Raw genomic sequence first — 23,098 nt, 5'->3', positions numbered from 1 at the left:
GTCTGGGTACCCCCAGGGGTCCTTGGGGGAATACCAGGGGACAGCTACAATAGCTAATATAGCGAAACAATCTTTTTAACCACTTTAACCATTATGTTATACTTCTATTCAAAAATAAATATATAAATTATATAAAAATATATACAAGCTCATAGTGCGGCACTGAGTGCCGCACTATGAGCTTGTAAATCTGTTATTTTGTGAAAGATCGTGATAATTTGTGCAAATCTTTGAACATACTTTTTTTTTTTTTTTACTCAAATCTTTGCTTCTGGAGGTCCCTCTGGAGGTCCCTCATGGCAAAAAACATTTTCAGATGGGGGTCCGCAGCCAAATATATATCAATTTGGGGGTCCTTGACACAACAAAAGTTGGAGACACTCCCTTACAGTAGGCCTACATTGAATTTGGATTTCCCCACAGTGGGCGGACATCGTCTGGCATAAAACAACATTTTTACTGTACATGTGACAATACAGGCTACGCTTGTGGCGGATTTATTTGCCATATAAACTCAAGAGAAACATGGAATAGGATTTTTGAACACTGAGCTGAAACAAAACAGGAGCTCAAAGGGAGTGAAATTGCACCCTCTGCTCTGGTAGCCTGGTTTCATGTTGACGTTCACCTCTACCTCACAAATCACATTTCGCACGCATCATTACGGCATCGACCTCGTCTGACGACTCTCTGCGCGCGTCACGTCAAAGCTAATGGTTGATAAGGTCAGAGGGGTATAGAGCTGGCACAACACACACACACACACACACACACACACACACACACACACACACACACACACACACACACACACACACACACACACACACACACACACACACACACACACACACACACACACACACACACACACACACACACACACACACACACACACGACAGTTAGGACACATACACACTAAATCAGCCCCACCTACCAGCTGCAACGTTAAAGTGATGTACTTTTAGGTTTGCTACGGTAAGTATATTTACATTTTTTCTTTTTTTTTAACAGCACTGTTGTGTAACAAATTGACAGGCTTGTGCTTTTGTACATTCACGATTTTAACCACTTAAACCCCAGCATCCGTATTCTGGGAAAACCTTCGAAGAAAATAGCCGACCGACAAGCTCACAACGCGTCGCAGCCGCGCTGCGAGCTTGTACATCTACTTTTGAACATTTTTGAAAAATCTACAGAAGGCATTTGTAGAATCGGCCTCAGGTCTTAATGGGTTAAAGTCCAGGTAGTTCTTGATGACAGAGACTCTCAGTCTTACGGTGTCTCTCTAATCCGGTATGTGTCATACAGTAGATCCTGTTTGATAATTGCCAACATCACCTACTACTCTGTGCTTGTATTTCACAGCCCTGTGGGGAAGCTTTCCTTCTCTGATAAGATTTGAGTGATAAAAGGTTCTAAATGGCTAAAAGCAGCCCTCTGTGCTTATAAGCCACCGCTGGCACTGATGTGTGCAAAAGCAATCTCTGCATTGAAATCAGACCACAGCTAACGGTAAGAGACATTGGGCTTTCTGTGCTGTCGTTGCCAGTAAGAGGCTTATAAAACAGGGTAATTTCTGAAAATCAAACGGTGCATTTATATAAATGGTAAATGGTGCATTTATGTAGCGCCTTTTTCCATTTACAATGTTCATTACATTCACCCATTCACACGCACACACACACACACACACACACACATTCATACACCAATGGCAGAGGAAACCACGCAAGGCACCTTACCTGCTCATCGGGAGCAGTTAAGAGTACAGTGTCTTGCTCAAGGACACTTCGACAATAACTCTGGGGGAGCACGGGATCCCAAAAGGAAATGCGTGCTTTTAATTCAGTCTGACTAGAATCAGGGATAAAACATCGGGGGGGGGGGGGTTCTCCATCACTCTAAAGACAGTGTGAAACCCTGGACTGCACTCTCACGTGTTTACATTAGTGTGTACATTAGTGTATACATGAGTGATTAGTGTTTATGCCTACATTAGTGTTTACACCCACATTCCTGTCTGTGTCGTCACTCAAGCTCACTCTCCATTAACCCATTCAATCCGGGAATGCATCTGTGTCATTTTAAGATTTCTTTGGCTATTTTAAAAAAATCTTGACATTGTGTGCAAATCTTTGAATGTATATAAGTTTCCCTCCCTGGAACAACATTTTTTGAGATGGGGGTCCACGGCCAAATACATATCTAAAAATGTTTTCTAAATCCTAACAGTATGTTGCTACATCAGTGGTGGCTTTTCCATGTCAAGGAACCCCAAAATGACATGTATTTGGCCGCAGACCCCCATCTCAAAATATGTTTTTCCAGGGACCCCCCAGAAGCACAGATCGGAGTTGAAAATGTTTGTTTAAAACACATATTAGATATATTCAAAGATTTGCAAAAAAAATCCAGGATCTGTCAAAAAAAATCAGATCTACAAGCTTATTATGAGCTTGTATATCTGCTATCTTTGAATAGCCAAGGAAATCTTAAAATGACACAGATGCGTTCCCGGTCTTAATGGATTAAGCACAATGTGTACCGCAGTGCATTGTGGGAAAGACCACAGTCGTATTTACTGTTTCCCGCCAGACCACAGAGAGCGTTGCCAACAGTGGTGCTGTGTCACCTCAAACTCTAGTGGGACGAGGAGAAGATAACTCATTTCATTTTAGCTGACATACTGTAACGCCTCATCATCCTAGAATAGACATTATCACAAGTTGACTGTCGTAACTGCTGCTGAAGAAAGAAAGGATTTGATTCAATTGGGTTCAAAGAACCAGATTCAAGATACAAGAGGTTTATTTATTCAGATGATTTAGATGTATTCGCCACATGCTGTATGTGCAGTTGGCACTGGTAGATAGACACCACCAAATGTCAAAAATATAATAATATAAAAATGTGGGCAAGGTTTCAGTCCGATCTGAGCCCTACTGACTTCCATCGTGAAGTTAAATTGAAATATTTCAAAAGATATAAAACATATGTGAAAGAAACTGCATGGAGGTAAAATAAGTTGGCAGTGGGTCTATTGGCAGTGAGTGTGGTAGAGCGGTTTGCGGGGTCAGCTCCGGACACACACACGCACGCACGCACGCACGCACGCACGCACGCACGCACGCACACACACACACACACACACACACACACACACACACACACACACACACACACACACACACACACACACACACACACACACACACACACACACACACACACACACACACACACACACACACACACACACACACACACACGGATAGCCTCCTACAGGGCCACACCGTTAAAAACAAGGTACTGTATAATACAAGTAGGTAATACAATTTATAATACAAGAGTATAAGTGGTAATAAGTAATAAAGTGTAAAGTGTGTCAAGAGTAGAAAATGTGAATAAACGTAACGACATTGGTGTGGGGAATGACCCACATATAAGATATACAGTTTATAAAAGTGCAACCGTTCGCATACCAGTGAGCGATGTTTTAACCAGTGTTTATTTGCTGTGGCTCCAAACAGCAGACAAGCTTTGAATAACCTCCTTCTAAGGTATGATGGTATTCATAGTAGAACGGCAACGACAGGCCAACTGACGAAATAAAACACAGATGATCTCACAACAGAGTAATAAATGTCAACAAACCGAGAATTGATCAAAAGCTGGAGCGGCGAACGTGGTTCTCCTGAGTGAGCGCACAGTGGTTCCTTGAAGTGCATTCTGTCTGCAGACAGCAAGCACCGCACACCTCCATACTCCCATGAGTAACAGCCCAGGAATGTAGGCCAAATGTTTGCAAATGGAATCTAGGAATTTCACGGTATAATGGGACATGAAATCGATTCTTCTGATAATCCCACAGGGCCTCTACAATGGCAGAGGCATGTGAGCCTCTGACAATGACACTTCAGTTAAAAGTTTTTTTTTTCTCATGCTCTCTCTGTGTCAGTTAAAACAGACAATCCTGTAAAGCCTGCACAAATCCTATCTGTATTTCTAGTTGTAAATTGCACAGATTACACCATCACGAATAAAAACACCCCACACCCTTGGAAATGCTGAGCATGCACCATGTATTCCCTAAAGTCATGAAACCCACGTACCAAGCACTCATCACGACACTGGAGTCAGTGAGACTGACAGGGTCGGACAGCTGAATGGAACAACGCCAGTAAATAACCTATGCACCAGAACCAGAGAGATAACTGAAATACTTTTCAATCAATGGCTTGATCTCAAATAATGAGACTCCTGTAGGTTTCTAAAAGTGTCTTGTAAAATGGGCGTTTGCATTGTCATCTCCTAAACTGTTCAGAGTAACAAAAACATGCACATAGGCTTGTTATTCTATCTGTTTAACCCATTCAATCCGGGAACACATCTGTGTCATTTTAGATGTATTTGGCTATTAAAAAATAGCAGATATACAAGCTCATAGCGCAGTACCGAGTACAGCGCTATGAGCTTGTAGATCTGCTATTTTTGAACATAAATCGTGAAAATGTGTGCAAATCTTTGAATATACATATATACATTTTAACTCAAATCTTTGCTTCTGGGGGTCCCTGGAACAAAATATGTTCAGATGGGGGGGGGGGGGGGGGGGGGGTCCGCGGACAAACACATATCATTTTTTGCAGGGGGGGATTGAATGGGTTAAATTGAAGTCCTCTGTGGCTAAATCACAATAATAATAAGTGAATTTTAAAACTTTAAAAAAAGAAGAATGCCTTTGAATCTCTACTTCAATAATGGATTACATGGATCACTTCCAAGCAGCACTTTGAACACTGAACTCACAGTTTTCAGATCTTAAAGCAGCACTGTACTGTCCTCTCTCATTTCATGTACTCAGAACTCATTTGGTTTGATGTTCACAATCAAATGAATGGTCTTTGTTTAGGATAGAAATGTCACTTGTGATGTCATATATTTGACATTTCCCATTGCAACATTACAGACAACAACATTTTGCTCTATGTATGGTAATAACTAGCTCTTAATGGGGAATGTTGATATAGATCATTTTATTGTTGTAAATATACCATAGCAATGATACAAACCCCAGTAAAAGTCAATATCAAGTTCAACTGAAGGCGTATTTACACGGCCAAGCTCTAATAAATGCTAGGAATTATTATAGAAGATGTTCAGTCTCCTCCAAGTAGACTGGAAGGTTTTAACATACATACTTTTTTTTTGTTTCCTTATCAGCAGCCTACATGACATCATTGCTTTACTATGAGTTACTGTCAGAAAGTCATGTAAATTCTTCTCTGAGTTAACAATTCCGATTCTCTTAACGATTCCGGTTGAAATTGATTGAAATACTTTATTTTATCCATTTATTTAGAAAGACATGGAAAAAGTACATGGAAGTACAGTTCACGATACAAGGTCCACTAAACTGGATCGCCCATAAAAGCCCAATGGCTTATTTAAAATGAGATCCCCAGATTCTCGATCCCCATCCCTATGTTCACGTTTCAATCAGCCTGTCCTATGTATAACATACAACATGGTGAACCTAGGGTTAATGCTGTTAATAAAAGTGCAATTTTCTGTTCTGCTAATACAGTATAGTTACTACAACACAAATAGTAGTTATGATGATCACAAGTCCTTTCAGTGATTCAGCCCATATGTCTGTTAACCACTTATACTGTACTTAGTAGATCGGTGTCCCCCAGGGCTCTATACTAGGTCTGCTATACCAAATCTTTTCACTGAAAATAGACGAGCTATAAGCTCACAGTTGTGAGCTTGTAGATCTGCTATTTTGGCAAGATGTTCACCCCAGAATAGGGTGCTAGAGCTCTTAAGATCTTCATGCTAAGCCAAGAATCAGATCACACGATGAATAGAAAGTTATGGTAATGCATTATGTCTCTGGCTTCTCTTCACATCATGAACGCATGAGTAAAGAAAAGGCAAAAGGGGAGAAGTTCACGTCTGGATGTGTTTAGAGCTTCTTTAGTAAAAAAAAACAGCTACAAATGCTTTGCTAAATACAGTGCCCAGTTAAACGATTTTACTCTTGAAATACATACAGATTTGGCCTTCAGGAAATTGCACAATAAAAATACAACTGAAGGTGGTTAGAATCCTCAGCGTTAATTCATCTCAGAGAGTGTTCCGATTTGTTTCCATTTGTATATAGTACACTTTCTGAGTTAAATTATGACCTGTCGACTATATGATGGATTCGGAGCAGAACCCATATTCGACGATTGTACTGGATCTGTAGTAAAAAATAAGATCCTAAAAGTAGTCGAGGGTTTGCAGCTATGCAGCAGGGCCCATAAGCTGTCAGAACCCCCTCCCCCGCCCCCCGCCTCTGGGCAAGGCACTAAACCACCAGCAGCTTCTGCATTTTGGCCCGTTTCACCATGACCATGAGATGCATGTGTGTGTAGCTAATGGAAATACCGTAGAACTGAGGTCCTCAACATGGGGTCCAGCTAAATGATTGATAGTTAGGAAGCTAATGGACCCTAATGGACGCCAGGTACACTCTCATGGTCTTTCTTTAAACACATGGGCGTGTCAAATAAATCAGTGGTTCTCAAACTCATGTCACTTTCATGTCCCCACACATTCATTTGTATTTGGCCACGGACCCTCATCTGAAAATATTTTGTGCCAGGGACAAGATTTGTGTTGCTATGTGAACACATTTAGCTGGGGACCCCCTGGAACCACCTCACGGACCCCTTGTGGGTCCCCGGACCCACCTTTGTCTTAAAATGACCCTTGAGTCTTAAAACAGCAGCAGTCCTCGAGGAATATACGCTTCCAACACTGCTTCTGTCCTCTCCACAAAATTGGCTTGTGGATGTTTGGTGTCTGGACGTTTGCCACGCTCTGGTAGGCAGACGTAATAATTGCGGTTGAACTGTGTGACTGTGTGTGGAGTGGACAGTTTTTGCCTTTTTTATAGGACTCTAAATGTAGACAGGCCAGTTTTTTTGTGCTAGATTTGAATGAGACAGAAAAACAGGAAAGAAAAAGATGAATTTGATGTATTCTATTGAACCTTTATCTAGTGCACCAGTGGCTCGGTAATAAGGCAGGTACTGCAGCCTTGGTTCTAGTGTTTAATGGGTCCAACCCGCAGGAGGTAAGCAGCAGCTTTGCAAACAAACTCTTAACAGACCAGCAGCTTGTTATGTCTGTGGCTGGTTTATGACCATGGGCGGGATTGCACTTAAAAACACAGCTGCCTGTTGTGATATAGGATATATGTAGTGTACTACATACTTGAACTGTATTTTATAGAGTATTTTATATATTCGTTGCTGTCCGGCAGAAACCAGCTAACTCCATTTTGACGCTTTTGCATTTTTTTTCCATAAATCAGTGCTATTGAACACCCTTTACATCTGTGTGTTGGTAAAAACAATATTGAACCAATGAAAATTATTAAAAAGCGCTTCTGACAAAGCCAGCTAACTCCATTGGATCCTCAAACTTTCTGCTAAACCAGCTAACTCTACCAAAGGGGGTGGAGTTAGCTGGTTTTGCTGACTCCAGGCTTCACCCCCTTTTGACCTCCAACCTCATTGTGAGCTAGGAGGTCCATTCAGCTGTTCTTATCAATGATGAACAAAACCTCCTAACTCTACTTTTTGTTTAGTTTTTTTCATTTCCTGAAAAATGAACATTTTGGAGTTAGCTGGTTTCTGCCGGACAGCAGAGATATGAAGTATATCGTGGTTTTATGATAATGACAGGCAGCTGTATTTACATTGTATTATGTAAAGCCATAGGAACAAGAGTTGAACATTTGCAGTAGCTCTAAACTAGCTTTGCAACACACCAGTTACATTCTCTGTACTGGAACACCGTGTTCACAACTAATAAAACAGTTGAAAACTCTGTAGGCCTTACTGTTTCCTTTTCACACTGAAAAACCCCGAAGGCGATTCATAAAATCGTATCAATTCCCTTCCCTATGCGTGGCTATCACCTCATCGAGCAGCAGAATGGGGTCTTTACATGCCATGCTGTGGTCGGGAAGGGATGGTGGGATCGCAACAGACGGCGCTAGCAACAACGTAGGCAGAACAATATTGCCTACAGCTACATATCGCACATTCTTCTCTCACTCGCCAATTAAGCCCAGCACATGAATGCCTTGGATCTATATGGTACAGTAACACAGCATGTATCAGTAAAGCCACACAGTGAAGTTCTGTGTCAGTGTCAGCGTCACTGGACCTGAGATAATCACGATATACAACCCCTATGGGGCAACCTGAACTCGATGACAAGAGGCCGTTAAGATGAGAAGGAGAAGGTGACATGGCCGGGAGAAAGGGGGCGGCAGCCGAGCCGAGCGGTCGTTAACTGAGACTCGTGGGGGTGACGGCGTCTGTGTCCGCACGCGCACGCATGTGTGTGTGCGTGTGCGTTCTTGAATGTGCGGGATAATAAAAACATGGGGTAATGCGATCCTTGTCTGAGGTTGTGTGGGAGGGAGGGAGGAAGGGAGTGTGTGTTACTTGGAGCGTGAGGGGGGCACCAGGTGTACACAGCTGTCCATCTGTTCAGGGAACTTCAAAGGCCAGACAAGGAGACTTTAAGTGGTAACAGTCAGTGTAGAGTTGACTCTGAGAGGCAGGGAGAGAGAGAGGCACCATGCCAGTATCTATAGGTGATCTCTTAAGTCTAATGCTTTAGTTATACTATACTGAAAATATCTGATCTACAAGTTGACAAACAGGTGATCTCTGAAGTCTAAAGCCTGAGTTTTACTATACCGAAAGTAGCTGATCTACAAGCTCACAAATAGGTGATCTCTAAAGTCTAATACTCGAGTTATACTATACCAAAAATAGGCAATCTACAAGCCCACAAATAGGTGGTCTCTAAACTATAAAGCCTGACTTATACCACGTCGGAAAATAGCCGATCTGCAAGCTCACAACGCGACACAGCGTGACTCGTTGTGAGCTTGTAGATCGGCTATTTTGGGTGCGCGATACCGGCATGCAACCAAGTATAAAACAGGCACAAGCCTCCTGATACTGTACGAAGGGTTTCTGCCCTGCAGGCCGGAGCCAAATGCAGAGCAGTACATCACAGTGCAGCGAGGGCATCCAAAGTGCTTTGAGGTCTTCTAATATGTCTTACCGATGGAATGCCTCAGCGCACATCTGCAGACAAGGCTGATATTTGGTTAAGGCTTATACTCGCCGTGCTTCCCCCGTGGAGATATATCTTTTGCTTTTTTTTTTGTATGCGTTTCATATGAAGTCGTTCTCCTCTAAAACAACAAAAGCTTCCTTCTTATCGTTTGCAGACCTCTAAAAGGTCATTCATGCTTTCATTTCGTCACGCTTAAGACTATACTGTCTGTATTATTAACGAATTACAAGAAACGGGACCGTATTACAACCAACCATCCTAATTTCTCTTCACTGGTTGCCAGTGGGTTATAGAATTGATTTTAAGATTATACGGATGACTTTTAAAGCCCTTCAAGACCAGGTTCCTTGTGAAGTTACATTTTGGATATCGTCTCTGTCAGGTGGAAACTGTTGCTTTTCAGGATTCAAATAAATAGCAAAAGTAGCAGATCTACAAGCTCAAAACGTGTCGCTTCGCGCCGCGTTTCGAGCTTGCAGATCTGCTACTTTTGATGGTTTTCTGTGACGCTGTAGTATGATCAAGTAGGACGTTAATTTACGGAAGTAATTTAAAATATGGAGATACAGTAAGAGGTTTGAGCCTGAGCGCAGCTGTAGATCCTTAGATAGGGCCCTCTAGGTTCAGGTTGTTCCTAAAACTCACCGCATCACCTGGAACGATCAGGCTCGCCCTGCCTAAGGATCTAAGGCTGGCAAAGTCAGTGTCGTCTTATAAATCACTTCTGAAAACCTAATTTCATAGTACAATGTATGTACAGTATTGCCTCTTTTTCCATGATAATTGGATGGTCATAATTGATGCCATTGATGTTTATTTCTCCCTTTGATATTTTGTATATAGGTTCAAGGTTCAACTGTTGTTGCTTTCCTCATGGCTGTATCTTATCTTGCTACTGTACAGCAGTTTGTGACCCTGTTTCGAAAAGTGCATCATAAATAAAATTCATTATCATTTTCATAACAGCTTAAGTTACAAACAAATCTGAACTATGTCGTCACGCAATCAAGAAAACCATTAGCAGACCACATATCAGACTGTTAAGTGTTGAAACACACCAAGATTTGATTTAAAGGTCTAGAAGAATAAGTGCTTTTTTTACCAAATGGGAAGGAAAATGTTGACAACCCAACGACTTGCCTTATCTGATCAAAAAGAACAAAAACCAGCGGAAAACACCAACGTCATTTCTTCCTTCCATTGCGTACAATGCACAATGCACGGTCGGGCATCCAATTGACAAAAGAGCGCTGATGTTAGAGATACGATTCAAACCAACCTTGATTGCTTGCACTGCATTGCACAAACAACCACTGAACGTGAACACACACCCAACGTGCCCCTGATGTCAACAGAGCAGTGTTAAGTTTGACAGCAAGCAAGTTTGATTTAGTTTTAGTTATAGCCTTTTGAATAAAATTCCATTCAGTTTTAGTCATATTTTAGTCATCTGAAATGTTTTAGTCTAGTTTTATATGACTAAATCTAGCGTTGATTTAGTAGACTAAAATGCATTTTGGCAGGCCGTGATGGCATCATAATGCCTGATTTCTACTTAGCTGTGTGCCTGTAGATCGACTATTGTCGGAGAGTGACACCTACTCGCAACCAAGCATAAAATGACTTGTCTTTCTTAGTGCTACTGGTTCTCTTCTCCACTAGTCCTCCCTAACATTTTGTAATTTTTTTATTGATGAAATTGTCAATTATATTTAGTCATAGTTTTAGTCATCATAGCTTAGTTTTTTTTTTTTTTTTGAAAAAAGGTAGTCACTAGTCACTGAACATTTTTGGTCATAGATTTAGTAGATGAAATTAAAACTGCAACAGAGCACAGTTCTGGAAGCATTCTCTACTAATGCCTAAATATCTCCACCAGGTTGGGACGCAGAGATTATGTTTTTTGCCTCTGTGTATGAGCACAGCTAATCTCATATCAGACACCGCTGAACCAAGCTTTGCATGCACACTCCCAGTAGGCGAAGCAAGATACTCAGCCCCAAAACTTTCAAATCGGCCTCATGGTGGCGCTAATATACGAGGCCTATATTGCGTTTTGTCCTAAAACTCTTGAACCGTAGGTTGCACAATCAAAAACAATCCATACCTATATAGGCCACACCCATCTACGCGTAACTACAATTTTCTACCACAAAGCGTCACAACATGACGTGTTGTGAGCTTGTAGATCAGGTATTTTCAATGTGTGACACCGGCGGCGAGCAACTAAGTATAAATCCCCCAGAACAGCTGCCTTACAGCCCTGCTCTGTCCCCTGTTTCCCTCTGATGCTGATCTGGCATATTGACCCACGTAATGGTGATAATGGATGTTATTTGTGTCTACAGGGACATCAAAAAGTAACATTCCGGCCCGCCAAGTGCACAGTTGAATCGCATTACAATGTCCAGCTGCCAATCGTACGATAGCCTCCATTAGTCCTCCTCTAAAATGTGGCACGCAGACACACTTGAATACACAGGGTTGGATTTGCTGAGGGGGGTGGTCCCTGCCTCTGCTTTTGATATCCCCCCCTTCTAACCATTCATTTTTGAATGACCAGAAGGGTGGGGATATGTTTTATCCCTGCTTCTGGTCAGACTGAATTAAATAATTGCATCAACTTTTTGGTAAATGTAGAGAGTCTGATTTGTTTGATAATAATAATATCACAATTTAACATTTTAATAAAAAGGTTATATATTCCACACCAACCCTAGCATCCCTATTTTGGGCAAATTTTCAACATTTGTCAGCATCTTTCAAAAGTTCCACTGTCAGCATAACTTTGAATGCTTCCGCTTCGTACACAGCGGGACGAGCAGGAAAATACAGGTAATTCAGGTCAATATTTTAGCATCTGCCTCACTTTGACATGAAGACTAACGACTAAAACCACACAACAATTGATGACAGGTCAAGGCAGTAAAATCAAACACATTGAAATAATAGACTATATCCCATTGCCTGGAGGAGACAGTCGCTCTGCGATTGGCTAGTTAGTTGTTAGGCCAACCGGCCAACCAATGGTGTAACATTTTCACTAAGTGACTGACCGACGGACTTGAGCAGGGATGAAAGTTAACTGGATGAAAGACTGACAAAGACCCTGTTGATGTGTCAATCCAAGAAATCACAAGCAAAAGGTGTTGAAAGTAACTTCTGAGGTCATGAAATCGGCAGTTTAATTTCCTCTCCACCCTCAGTGGGTGTGTGCGCGGTCAGGGTGTGGGCGGATTATGTAGATTCGTACTAAAATACAAGACAATAAACAACGTTCATCTTTTGATCGGTGTGTGTGTGTGTGTGTGTGTGTGTGTGTGTGTGTGTGTGTGTGTGTGTGTGTGTGTGTGTGTGTGTGTTAGAAAGAGAGAGATAGTTAAATAGATTAAAGAGGGTAGATAAGGACACTGTTCTCACTGACTCTGTGGTAGATACTGCACGTAGATACTGCACGCACGCACGCACGCACGCACACACACACACACACACACACACACACACACACACACACACACACACACACACACACACACACACACACACACACACACACACACACACACACACACACACACACACACACACACACACACACACACACAAACCCCCACCCCTCTAAATACCCTAAAAAGTCCCTTACATCCACACACACATTTCCCTGTGATTCCATCAATGAAGCAGTCAGGAGTCGGGACAGGTCATCTACGTGGCACATGGTCATATCTTATCTAAAGGTTGTGTAGGTCATATGACCAGGACCACCTCTCAATTAGTCCTGGTTATGCTAATGGAAGGAACTCCATGCAAACCGTGACCTACTGAAAATCTCTATGCCAGTGGTTCTCAACCTTTTTCTGGATCAGGGCCCACTTGAAAATCTCAAAAGCATCTGCGGGCTGCGGCCCACCCATCTGACCACTTAACCCGGCAGTCTTTTGGCTACCGGGTTCAGTGGTCAGAAAAGGCTGCCAGGTTGCGTGCATTTTCAGAAAATGTTTATTTTAAAGATCAAACAATCGATTATGTTCTGCTTGGATCAATGGCCTATTTATCGATATAACAAAGCAAACACATTTTACAAGGTTTTAAAGGAAAAATACCATTACGTTTTATTATCATAAAATATAGTTATATATCGTTAAGATCGTACGGTTTTGCCAATTATTTGGGGGCCTGCTGTCTAGAAAAATCCACTTCTCCACATCAACGTCACGTTTACACAGCTATTCTCATGTTATTCATTGTTTATGACCAACCACTAATGTCATTGTTCCTTCTCATCCTAATACTCCACTGATCTCCATCTTCCAACAAACAGCTCTGACATATTAAGCCAACGGTACTGTTTCCTGTTGGCGTTCCGCCGCCAGTGGACCTGGACAACGTCTCAACAACCTTAACAGCAGCATGAATGTATCGTCGCTGTTGGATGGAAACCTTGTATGTCAAAAACCGTTAACTTTCAGGAAGTGGACAGAAAAATAACCTGTGTTCCAATGGAGCCAATGTAGTTATTATTTAGTTAACCCATTCAATCTGGGAACGCATCTGTGTCATTCTTGATTTTTAGCTGTAACCATATATTATTTTATACTTTGGCTATTCAAAAATAGCAGATATACAAGGTCATAGATATACAAGGGCACTCGGTGCCAGGCTATGATCTTGTAGATCTGCTATTATTATTTTTTATTGTGAAAATGTGTACAAATCTTTGTGCAAAAACATTTCTAACTCAAATCTTTGCTTCTGGGGGTCCCTGGAACAAAATATTTTGAGATGGGGTCGGCGGATAAATACATATAATTTTGGGGGTCTTTGACATGAAAAAGTTTGAGCACCTGCCACTGATATTATAGCAACATACGTTTTTCAGAAACCAGTTAGGATTTAGAAGACATTTGCAGATGCGTTCCCGAATGGGTTAAAAACATACATAACAAAACAAATTAATACATTTTTTACCAATCATTCCCTCTATCAGCAATTATCAGCTGAAGTAGTGCGATGGTGTTAACCTGCAGAAATACACTGCCGACTCATTGTATTCAGGTGTTTTCACTGTTTGTTTTGGTAGACGGGGACGTTTTTGGGCTACCAAAACAAACAGTTATGTCTTTAATACTTTTCATTGGTTCAATATTTATAAAACCCACAGACACACTTGACCACTTTCACTGAAAGAAATGTCGAAGAAATAGCAAAAATAGCAGCTATATAAGCTCACATCGCATCGCTTCTCTCTCTCTACGTCATCCTCAGACGCTTCGCAAAGTTCACATCATGTAGATCATCTATTTTTGCTACTTTTGTGTGACTGTAGTATGACAAAGTAGGACATTGATTTACAGGGGGAAAAAATGAAAAAGTTTAAACATGGACATAGGAGGTTTCTGCCCGACAGCAACGGTATACACACATCCAGATGGATGTAGCACTGTCACAGGTTAGACCAAACACAGCGGTGAGCTGCTCTGTCTCCCTGCACCGGTCGGTTGCCATGGGAACACATAAACAATATGCTCAGATAACCGAGGGCTTTATTTTAAAACAGAGATAAGAAGCCATGTGTCAGGAGGACAGGACAGACTCTCCTAGAGATATAAAAGGCAGACTGCTGCTAAATGGCTGGACTGGGGGACATCGTGGGGGACCATGTGTTCTCTCTCTCACTGGGAACCCACCAGTGCAGAAGTCTGAAAGTTATTTTAATGAAATGAATGCATGATGACAAGAACTTGATTTGCAAGCTAACAACGGTTAGTTGACAGAGACATGTTACACGTTACTCAGCTATTTTAGAATGGCCAAAAAAAATTAGGGCCTAAGTGGTTATTAATAGAGTTGCATCTCTAATTTCATTATATTAATAATATCACTTTATCCTCTTTAGGGAGATCAAACACCAGTTTGTGGTGGCAATACTCTTTCCATCACTGAGAGTGAGGTTATTATTAGGCCACAAGTTAAACATTCCCAAAATCACACTAAATGTTTTTATAAGAGGGTAGTGATGGCCTTGAAACTGAAAGAACATAAGATCCAGGCCGGTACCAGCAGCCGAAATGAGTTGTCTCATGATGGCTGACATCTCCCTTATGTCAATCAACTGGAAGTAGAGCTGCTGCTACTTTACATGGAAAGGAGCAAGAGGTTTTTTCCAGGTACGGGGTCCAAGGACCAGGTGGGCGATTATCTCTACGCTGGCCTAGCTAAAGTGGATCGGGAACTGTTACCTCTACTCTGCGACCCGAGTCCGGAGAAGCAGATGAAGATGGATGGCTGGATGCGAATGATGGCCTAAAGGTTAGAGAAACGTGCCTTTTGTGACTGGAAGGTTGCCGGTTTGATCCCCCTTACTGGCAGGACAAACCTGGGTGATGAAATGACTGATCAACACTCACCCGACCCTGGATAACCTTCGTTGAAGTGACCTTGATATGATACTTACCGTTCCACCCACCGTTCTACTTCTAACTTTATTTTTGATCTTATCTTATTTTTTTCTTTTATCATTGTCTTGTATTGCTGTGTTAGCACAGTCTTTGCGGAACATGGCCCACCAACATTTGGCTGCTTGTACCTGTATGAGTGACTGACAAATAAACCTGTCTTGATAAGATGTTAAGTACAACCGAACCAGTCAGTTAGTCGTGGGCCTAAAAGCAAAGCATTCCTCACTGTGTTCCAGGAAAAAAAAGATCTGAATTTAGCCCCACTTCCGCTGCTCTGCTGATCCTGTGCCAGATTGCTCAACCTCATAATCTTTTGCTCAGCGGGCGGACAAGAACAAAGACATTGATTGTCAGTGAAGTCTTCTCTTATTCTGAAGAGCAGGAGCTACAGTATCTTCAGAGCGCTGAACGGAGCCACCACCCCTCAGCAGCAGGGCTGTCACCATTGTGACATTTTACTTGACTTGATTTTACTTGTTTTTGGCATTGGAATATAAAAAGGACATTTCTGTTTGCCTATTAGGCTTAGTAAAACACAAATTGCTAAATAAAAGTGATTACCTCAAATAATTGCCATTCTCTCAAATAATTGCTATTAACTAATTGCGATCAGGCGATTATGTTAATAATTAAGACAATAGCAGCACAGATCAGACGTGTCTGCTGCCCTTTGGTCTCCCCTGTTTGGCTGATGTCACAGGAAGTGAATTCTATCCATAAGCAGGGTCCTTTGCTAGAGAATGTGACGGCTTTCCTATCCGTCTTTAGATAGCCTCCAGGGACTGGAGTTAGGATTCTCACACCAATTTCACACTGGGCTTCATTTAAACAGAAGCCTTGGAGGGCTTCTCTCCAGTTCATTCAGTATACCAATTCCTGCCAATGCTTTGTATAGTCCCTGTCACTATCAACTCCTACCACTTGTTGTTCTGGCCACATGTCTCCTCTGATACACATGGAGTCACCAGCCACTTCCTTTCACCTGGTTTCACGTCGCCAGATGATAATATTTCTACACCAACCGAACGATACAACTGGGCAAATCTAAATGCAAGGTAGCTGCTAACAGCGGCAAGAATAGAAACCAATCATGTCACCGCAGCAATATGAAGGATGGCCCTACAGATGTTGGATTGGTACTACTGTACAATATAGTTGTTTTATTAAGCTTTCTAACAATTTCCACCCAGTCTCTCTCCATTGAGCGATGTGTTTACAGACTGACCTGTGAGTCTACTTTTCACCTGACAGTTAGGAGGTTGACTAGGAGGACCTAACGAATGCAGAGGAACACTCTATCCCTCCCAGGTCCGCTCCCTGCTGAACAGATGGCCTGGTCAACCTGTAGGAGGTGCTATAGTGCAGCGACAGAGATCAGCCGCCCCACACCGGCTTCTCAACCGTGAGGAACACGGCCAATTGTGTTCACCCGGCCAAGCCGGAATCACCGCTGAGGAATCAAAACCCAATGTAAAAGAACTTCGCCCCAGCGCCACCTGGACGCCCCCCCTGGGTGGGTATTAACAAGAACAATTAATTTTTTTAGAAACCCACCATTAAACACTTCTGCCCATGATGGAGAGAGACAGTGTAGGCAAAACTTATGTAGTCATACTCCATTCTTTTTCCAAGGACCCCCTGTTTGATATGCATTAGGCCACAGACCCCATTTTTTTAAATCTCTGGGACCCCACTGTAAAATCCTCAGTGTAAATTTAACTCTGAGAGTTACAGACCTGTAAAGGTCCATTTACGACCCGTAAGGGTCAATTTACGGGTCCATTTGGACCTGCGGTGGTCCCTGGACCCGACGTTCAGAACCAGTGATCTAATGTTCTGGCTCAACAGCTTGTGCTTAAAGTCCTGCTTTAATGCTGCCTTTTAGAGGCGTTGCGGCCAAATGTACCTTTTGATCCACCAGACTGAGTTTTCTATATATTTTATGCTGACTGAATTCCAGCAAGGTTGAGTAAAGAGTTGTATCTGAGCAGCAGCAGGGTCCTTTTACTCACTGTCCTCTTACAGGTTGTTGCTGTCGGGTGGAAACCTTGTACGTCCGAAACCATTCCATTTTTATGAAAAAAGTAAAGCACAAAAGGTTGAAATATGGAGATACAAGGTTTCTGCCCGACTGCAATGAAGTGATTTTTAATGATGTTATCAATGACCTGAGACACAGCAGGAGGCATAGCACATTTCTGCATAGAAAATTAATCAGCGTGGAGACATAAAACCAAAATGTCTGCCTGCCTTGCCTTATAAACATTTTATGCCCATTAAGCCCCCACGAACATGCGCGCGCACGCACGCACGCACGCACACACACACACACACACACACACACACACACACACACACACACACACACACACACACACACACACACACACACACACACACACACACACACACACACACACACACACACACACACACACACACACACACACACACACACACACACACACACACACACACACACCACAGGAGCACTTTGATAGGATTATTTAACTTGAACCCTATATACTTTGTTGACCGGTGTCCCCCAGGGGTCTCTGCTTGGCCCCCTCCTGTTCTCCCAATACACCAAAATCTCTTCGCCAAAAGACGATCTACAAGCTCACGACTGCTATTTTTTTAATGTTCGTCGCCTATTATGATGATATCATTATGACAGGGTTCATGTGGGAGCGGCAGTAGCTCAAGAGTGAGCGGCCGCTTTGGAATGGGAGGTTCCCGGTTCGATCCTCGCCGGCTCTCTCTGTGTTAGTGTCAAAGTCCTTGAGCAAGACACTTAACCTTTAACTGCCACGAATGAGTAGGTTGGTGCCTTGCATGATTTCCTCCGCCTCACGTGTGTTACCCATTTAATCCAGGAAAGCATCTGTGTCATTTTAGATTTCTTTGGCTATTAAAAAATAGCAGATTTACAAGCTCATATAGCGCTTGAGCTTGTAGATCTGCTATTTTTGAAAAATCTTGAAAATATCTGCAAATATTTGAATATATGTATTTTTAAAGCAAACATTTGCAACTCAAATCTTTGCTGCTGGAGGTCCCTGGAACAAAATATTTTGAGATATATATTTTTTTATTTTTTTTATTCCAAAAACTGGGTTAATGTGTGAGTGAACAGGTGAAGTAATACACGTTGTAAGGTAAACTCTGCCAAGGACGGGGGTTAGCTGCCCCACCCCGTAAAAACAACACTTGCTACAAAAACGCCAACGAGAGATCAACAAGACATCAACACCGTCACCTTAGCCGAGGGAAGATACCAAGACCATGAGGATGACCTGGAGCCAGCTGGAGAGAACAGCCCAAGACAGAGATGCCTGGAGATTGCTTCTTGACAGCCTATGCCCCAGAAAGGGTAGGCATAAGTAAGTAACATTGTACAGTTGCTAAATAAATGCACCATTTATGTGGTGAAACACTCTCGTTCCATCGCGGCGATGTGGTTCTGATAAGTATTCGTCGCAGCTCTCCAAACATTCCAGGAACACTCAACATTCCTTTGATCGTGGGTGAGACAGAGGGCTATGGGGACGAGAGGGACTACAGAGGAGGTAGGTGGGGCATTTTGCGGGGGGGGGGGGTGGGTGTTTAAAGTTGTGGGGCGCCAGGGCGAGCTCAGGTAGGATAACGTCCCTGTGGGGGTGGAAACCTTGTATTTCCAAAACAGTTACTTTTTCGGAAATGGACAAATTATAATAACCTATGTTCCAATGGATAGTTATTATTTAGTCACAAGCTCTTGTTGATACTTTTCACTGGCCACTGTCATACGGCTAAGAATACAATAATTGGGCATTAATTTGCAAGAAAATACAAAAGCAGATGAAATATGGAGATACAAGGTTTCTGCCCAACAGCGACGATAAGAACGCTGAATACACGGGAGATCCAGGCAGGGGAGCATTTGAGGAAGAGGATGAGGAGGAAGAGGAGTAGGAAAAGACATCAGCGACAAAGGCTACGCCTGAACTAAAACAGGAGATGAGCAGCACAATACAGGGAGGAGGGAGGAAATGGTTCACATGGGGGGGATGAGTGGACAAGATGGAGGGAGGGGACACACACAGATGAATGGAGACAGGAGGGGCTTCAGGGAGGTGGGGGTCTGAGGGGGGGGGGGGGGGGGGGTGACCAGGGGACACGGAGAGGAAGGGTTGTGGAGGATGAGGGGGGGACAGGGGGTCACAAACTGACTTACTGCACACCAGCACGATTTAAAAAGGTGATCACTTGAAATATCAAAGTTGCAATGCTTGAATAGCTGAGATACCACGCCCTGAGTGCATATAAAGGCAGGCGCAAACACACAAACACGCACGCACGCACACACACACGCACGCACACAGACGCACACACACACACACACACACACACACACACACACACACACACACACACACACACACACACACACACACACACACACACACACACACACACACACACACACACACACACACACACACACACTTCTAAAAATAAATACATCTCTGCCTCACGAATAAGTATGCGTCCCGCAATCTGCCTCCCAACTTCGTATCAGTGGCATATAATGATTCAAGCACTGATTTAAAGAACCAGCCTCATTAACAAGTTTTAAACGGTATAGGTGCTACAGGCCCAAAGCTCACGTCTTTGACCTACAAGGAAGTACTGCATATAGGGTTAAATGGTCAGGAGTTATCACTATCATAAGTCCATCTGTAGGCTATACTGTTGCCACAAGCTTCCTATCTGTATAACACAGTTCCAGTAGATGGGTTTGACTGCCAGAGAGAGACTGAGATGTCTCCAGGTTTGTCTCAAAGCAACTGGAGCCTGACACAGTCAAGTACCTGTGTATATTGATCCAAAGCACACAGCAGGCTCACACAAAACGTCACACTGTAGGTGTGTGTGTGTGTGTGTGTGTGTGTGTGTGTGTGTGTGTGTGTGTGTGTGTGTGTGTGTGTGTGTGTGTGTGTGTGTGTGTGTGTGTGTGTGTGTGTGTGTGTGTGTGTGTGTGATCCAAACATGGCTGCATGCCAAAAGACCTGCCAGTGTAGGTCAGTTGGGAACAGACCCCCGCTGACAGAAAGCAGGCCTGCTGGCTCCTGACAACAGTGGATCTGTTTGGATTGCAGCCACGCACACAAAAAACATGAATGCCATAGAAACCATCATAGACATTGCTGTTACTAATTCCTCAGAACCGGAGAAAACTGTAATTAGCCGAAGCATCATGACATCTCATCATGGTAATTTCACTGAAGACTGAACGTACAAATTATAACTGTCTTCCAAAGATTCATTCATTCATTCAGACAGACATTTACAAGTTAGACAGAAAAACAGGAGAAAAATAAGTTTTCATTCCTCAAGTTCCAGTCATAATAACAGCATACCTTCATTTACTTCCATTCAAAGTATCCATTCAAATCCAATCTGATGATGACTGGGGTAAAAATAAACATAACACACATGCTCCAAAACGTGCAATGAATATTAAGCCAGAATGTATGATATGCTTATTGTGTTAAAGTGCTGTAGGCTATTAGATCATGTAAATGGCCAGTTGTTGGTATCATCCGCCAAAACTATTTTAAATTAATTAAGCGATTGATTATGAATTAGTGCAACAATATTTCATTTTCAAGACTTCACTTCAAGAGATTGAAGAATATTTTGGTGTAGCCTAAATTCATAATCAATCCATTCAACTTTAATGTGATAATTTCTAGCTTACATTTTTGTTTTTTTTACAGAAAGTCTAAACAAGGAGCTGAGTGTGCATCACATGTTTGCAGTTTGCACAGTTTGCACACTCACTGTGCAGGAGGACCTGAAACCAAAGAGCAGATAAACAGCACACACAACTTTATTCTGCACCACAGTAGCCTATGCATTCGACCAGTGGTTCCCAAACAGTGGGTCGGGACCCATGTTTTGGTCGCAGACCATTTTTTTATGGGTCGCAGGTAAATATCCCCTTTTTTCGTTTCCTACATAAAAGAAATTCAAAAATAATTTCATAAGATAAGAAAAAGTTTTTTCACGAACTTTTCATCAATTAAAAAACAATTCCAACGTTTTTCATACGTAGGCCTATTTCAAAAATCTAATAATTTCTATCAAAAGAAAATATATATATATAAAAAATAGTGTGTCGTAAAAACAGCAGATCTAGCGGCACTGGTTTGTGTCTCGACGGGCAAATGTCGAATTTCTCTTTAGGGTCTTGAGCTAAAAACTTTTGGAACCACTGCATTAGATTAGATTAGAAGTGACCTTATTGGTCATTAGAGACAGCATTTAAAATAACAGTTAAAAAAGGATGTGGTTTCCAGACCACTACTCACTTACTCAACTCCCAAGGTACAAATATGAATACATAACATTATAATAAATGAATAACAGTAACAAGCTGTGGTTTCCTGACCATCCACTCACTCACCTCCCCAGGTAACAGTATGAAACACCATGAAAAGTCCCAGGAACGCGTTCTTTAGTAAAGCCATGGTGTGTGTGGTGCTTGTTGTTGGGTTGAATGCTGCTGCTGCTGCTGTCGTCCTACTGCCGAGTGTGTGAGTGTGAGGGGGAGTGAGAGAGAGAGGGGAGAGAGAGGGAAAGAGAGAGAGTGAAAAGAGAGAGAGAGAGACGGAGGCTGGCTGGTCCTCTTGGCAAGAAGAAGAGGAGCGACGCGATGGTGCGTAAAGCAGAAAGATCAGATGATGATGTACAGTAACAGTAACAGTGCAGACTGGAGACTCTGTAGAGATAGAACTGCCGACTGACTGGTGGTAGGAGGAACTTTGCTGCTGAGGCCAGAGCGTGAGGGCGGGGAGGAGGAGGAGGAGGTGCAGCCTATAAAGGGATAATTGTCGCCACGCTGGTGGTAGTTGAGAAATAACAACACCCGGCAGTGAGGCTTAATCAACACGTGTGCTTTTTGATTGATTGATTGATTGATTGATTGAATGATTGATTGAATACTTTATCTTAAGTTTGCAGAAAAAAGCACATGAAAGTATACAGTTCAAAATACAAGGTCAGATTGTCATGCCGCAATGATCCCGCTTATTACATGGATACTTAATAAATAAATAACAAAAAACAAGTAACAACAAAACAAAGTATGTCCTTGCAGGTCGATTTTTAAAGAAGGGTACCCCTGGAGAAAATGTATGTGCCCTGATCTAAAATGCCATGACCCTCCCTTTGACTAAAAAAAAAATCAATGACCCTCCCCAAGTGATTAAAAAAAAAAGATTAACCCTCCCCGCCTATAGGAGTGTCAGGATATATTGTCCCACAATATAGCCTATCGTGGTATTAAAATGTGACGATAGGTATTGTCAAGATGTCATACTGTATCGTAATATTTTTTTAATTATTTTTCTTTTCTTTATTTTTTTTGCCGGTGAAAGTTATAGGAGTTCTTACTGTATGGTGTATGATACGAAATGTAAAGCTTATCATA

The 23,098-nt window shown here is 42.3% G+C and overlaps 1 protein-coding gene across 4 annotated transcripts in view; it reads right to left on the bottom strand.

Annotated features, from left to right (window-relative positions):
• LOC311051024 (cell surface glycoprotein MUC18-like) overlaps positions 1-22,236 on the bottom strand; it is a 68,988-nt gene extending 46,752 nt beyond the window's left edge. For 3 of the 4 annotated variants that reach the window (XM_084065374.1, XM_084065373.1, XM_084065375.1), the window contains exon 1: positions 22,073-22,235. In XM_084065374.1, the coding sequence (XP_083921500.1) occupies positions 22,073-22,136 (64 nt within the window). In that variant the 5' untranslated portion in view covers positions 22,137-22,235. Of the gene's footprint in view, positions 1-22,072 lie in introns of all 4 variants that reach the window. The other variant, XM_084065376.1, reaches the window with a different exon arrangement.
• Positions 22,237-23,098: the final 862 nt, after the last annotated feature.

This window comes from Gymnoscopelus microlampas (assembly GCF_963454915.1).
Source record: "Gymnoscopelus microlampas genome assembly, chromosome: 8".
In the NCBI taxonomy this organism is placed as follows: Eukaryota; Metazoa; Chordata; class Actinopteri; order Myctophiformes; family Myctophidae; genus Gymnoscopelus; species Gymnoscopelus microlampas.
The sequence above is the reverse complement of the archived record's forward strand: the minus strand, read 5'-3'. Positions and strand labels throughout refer to the sequence as shown.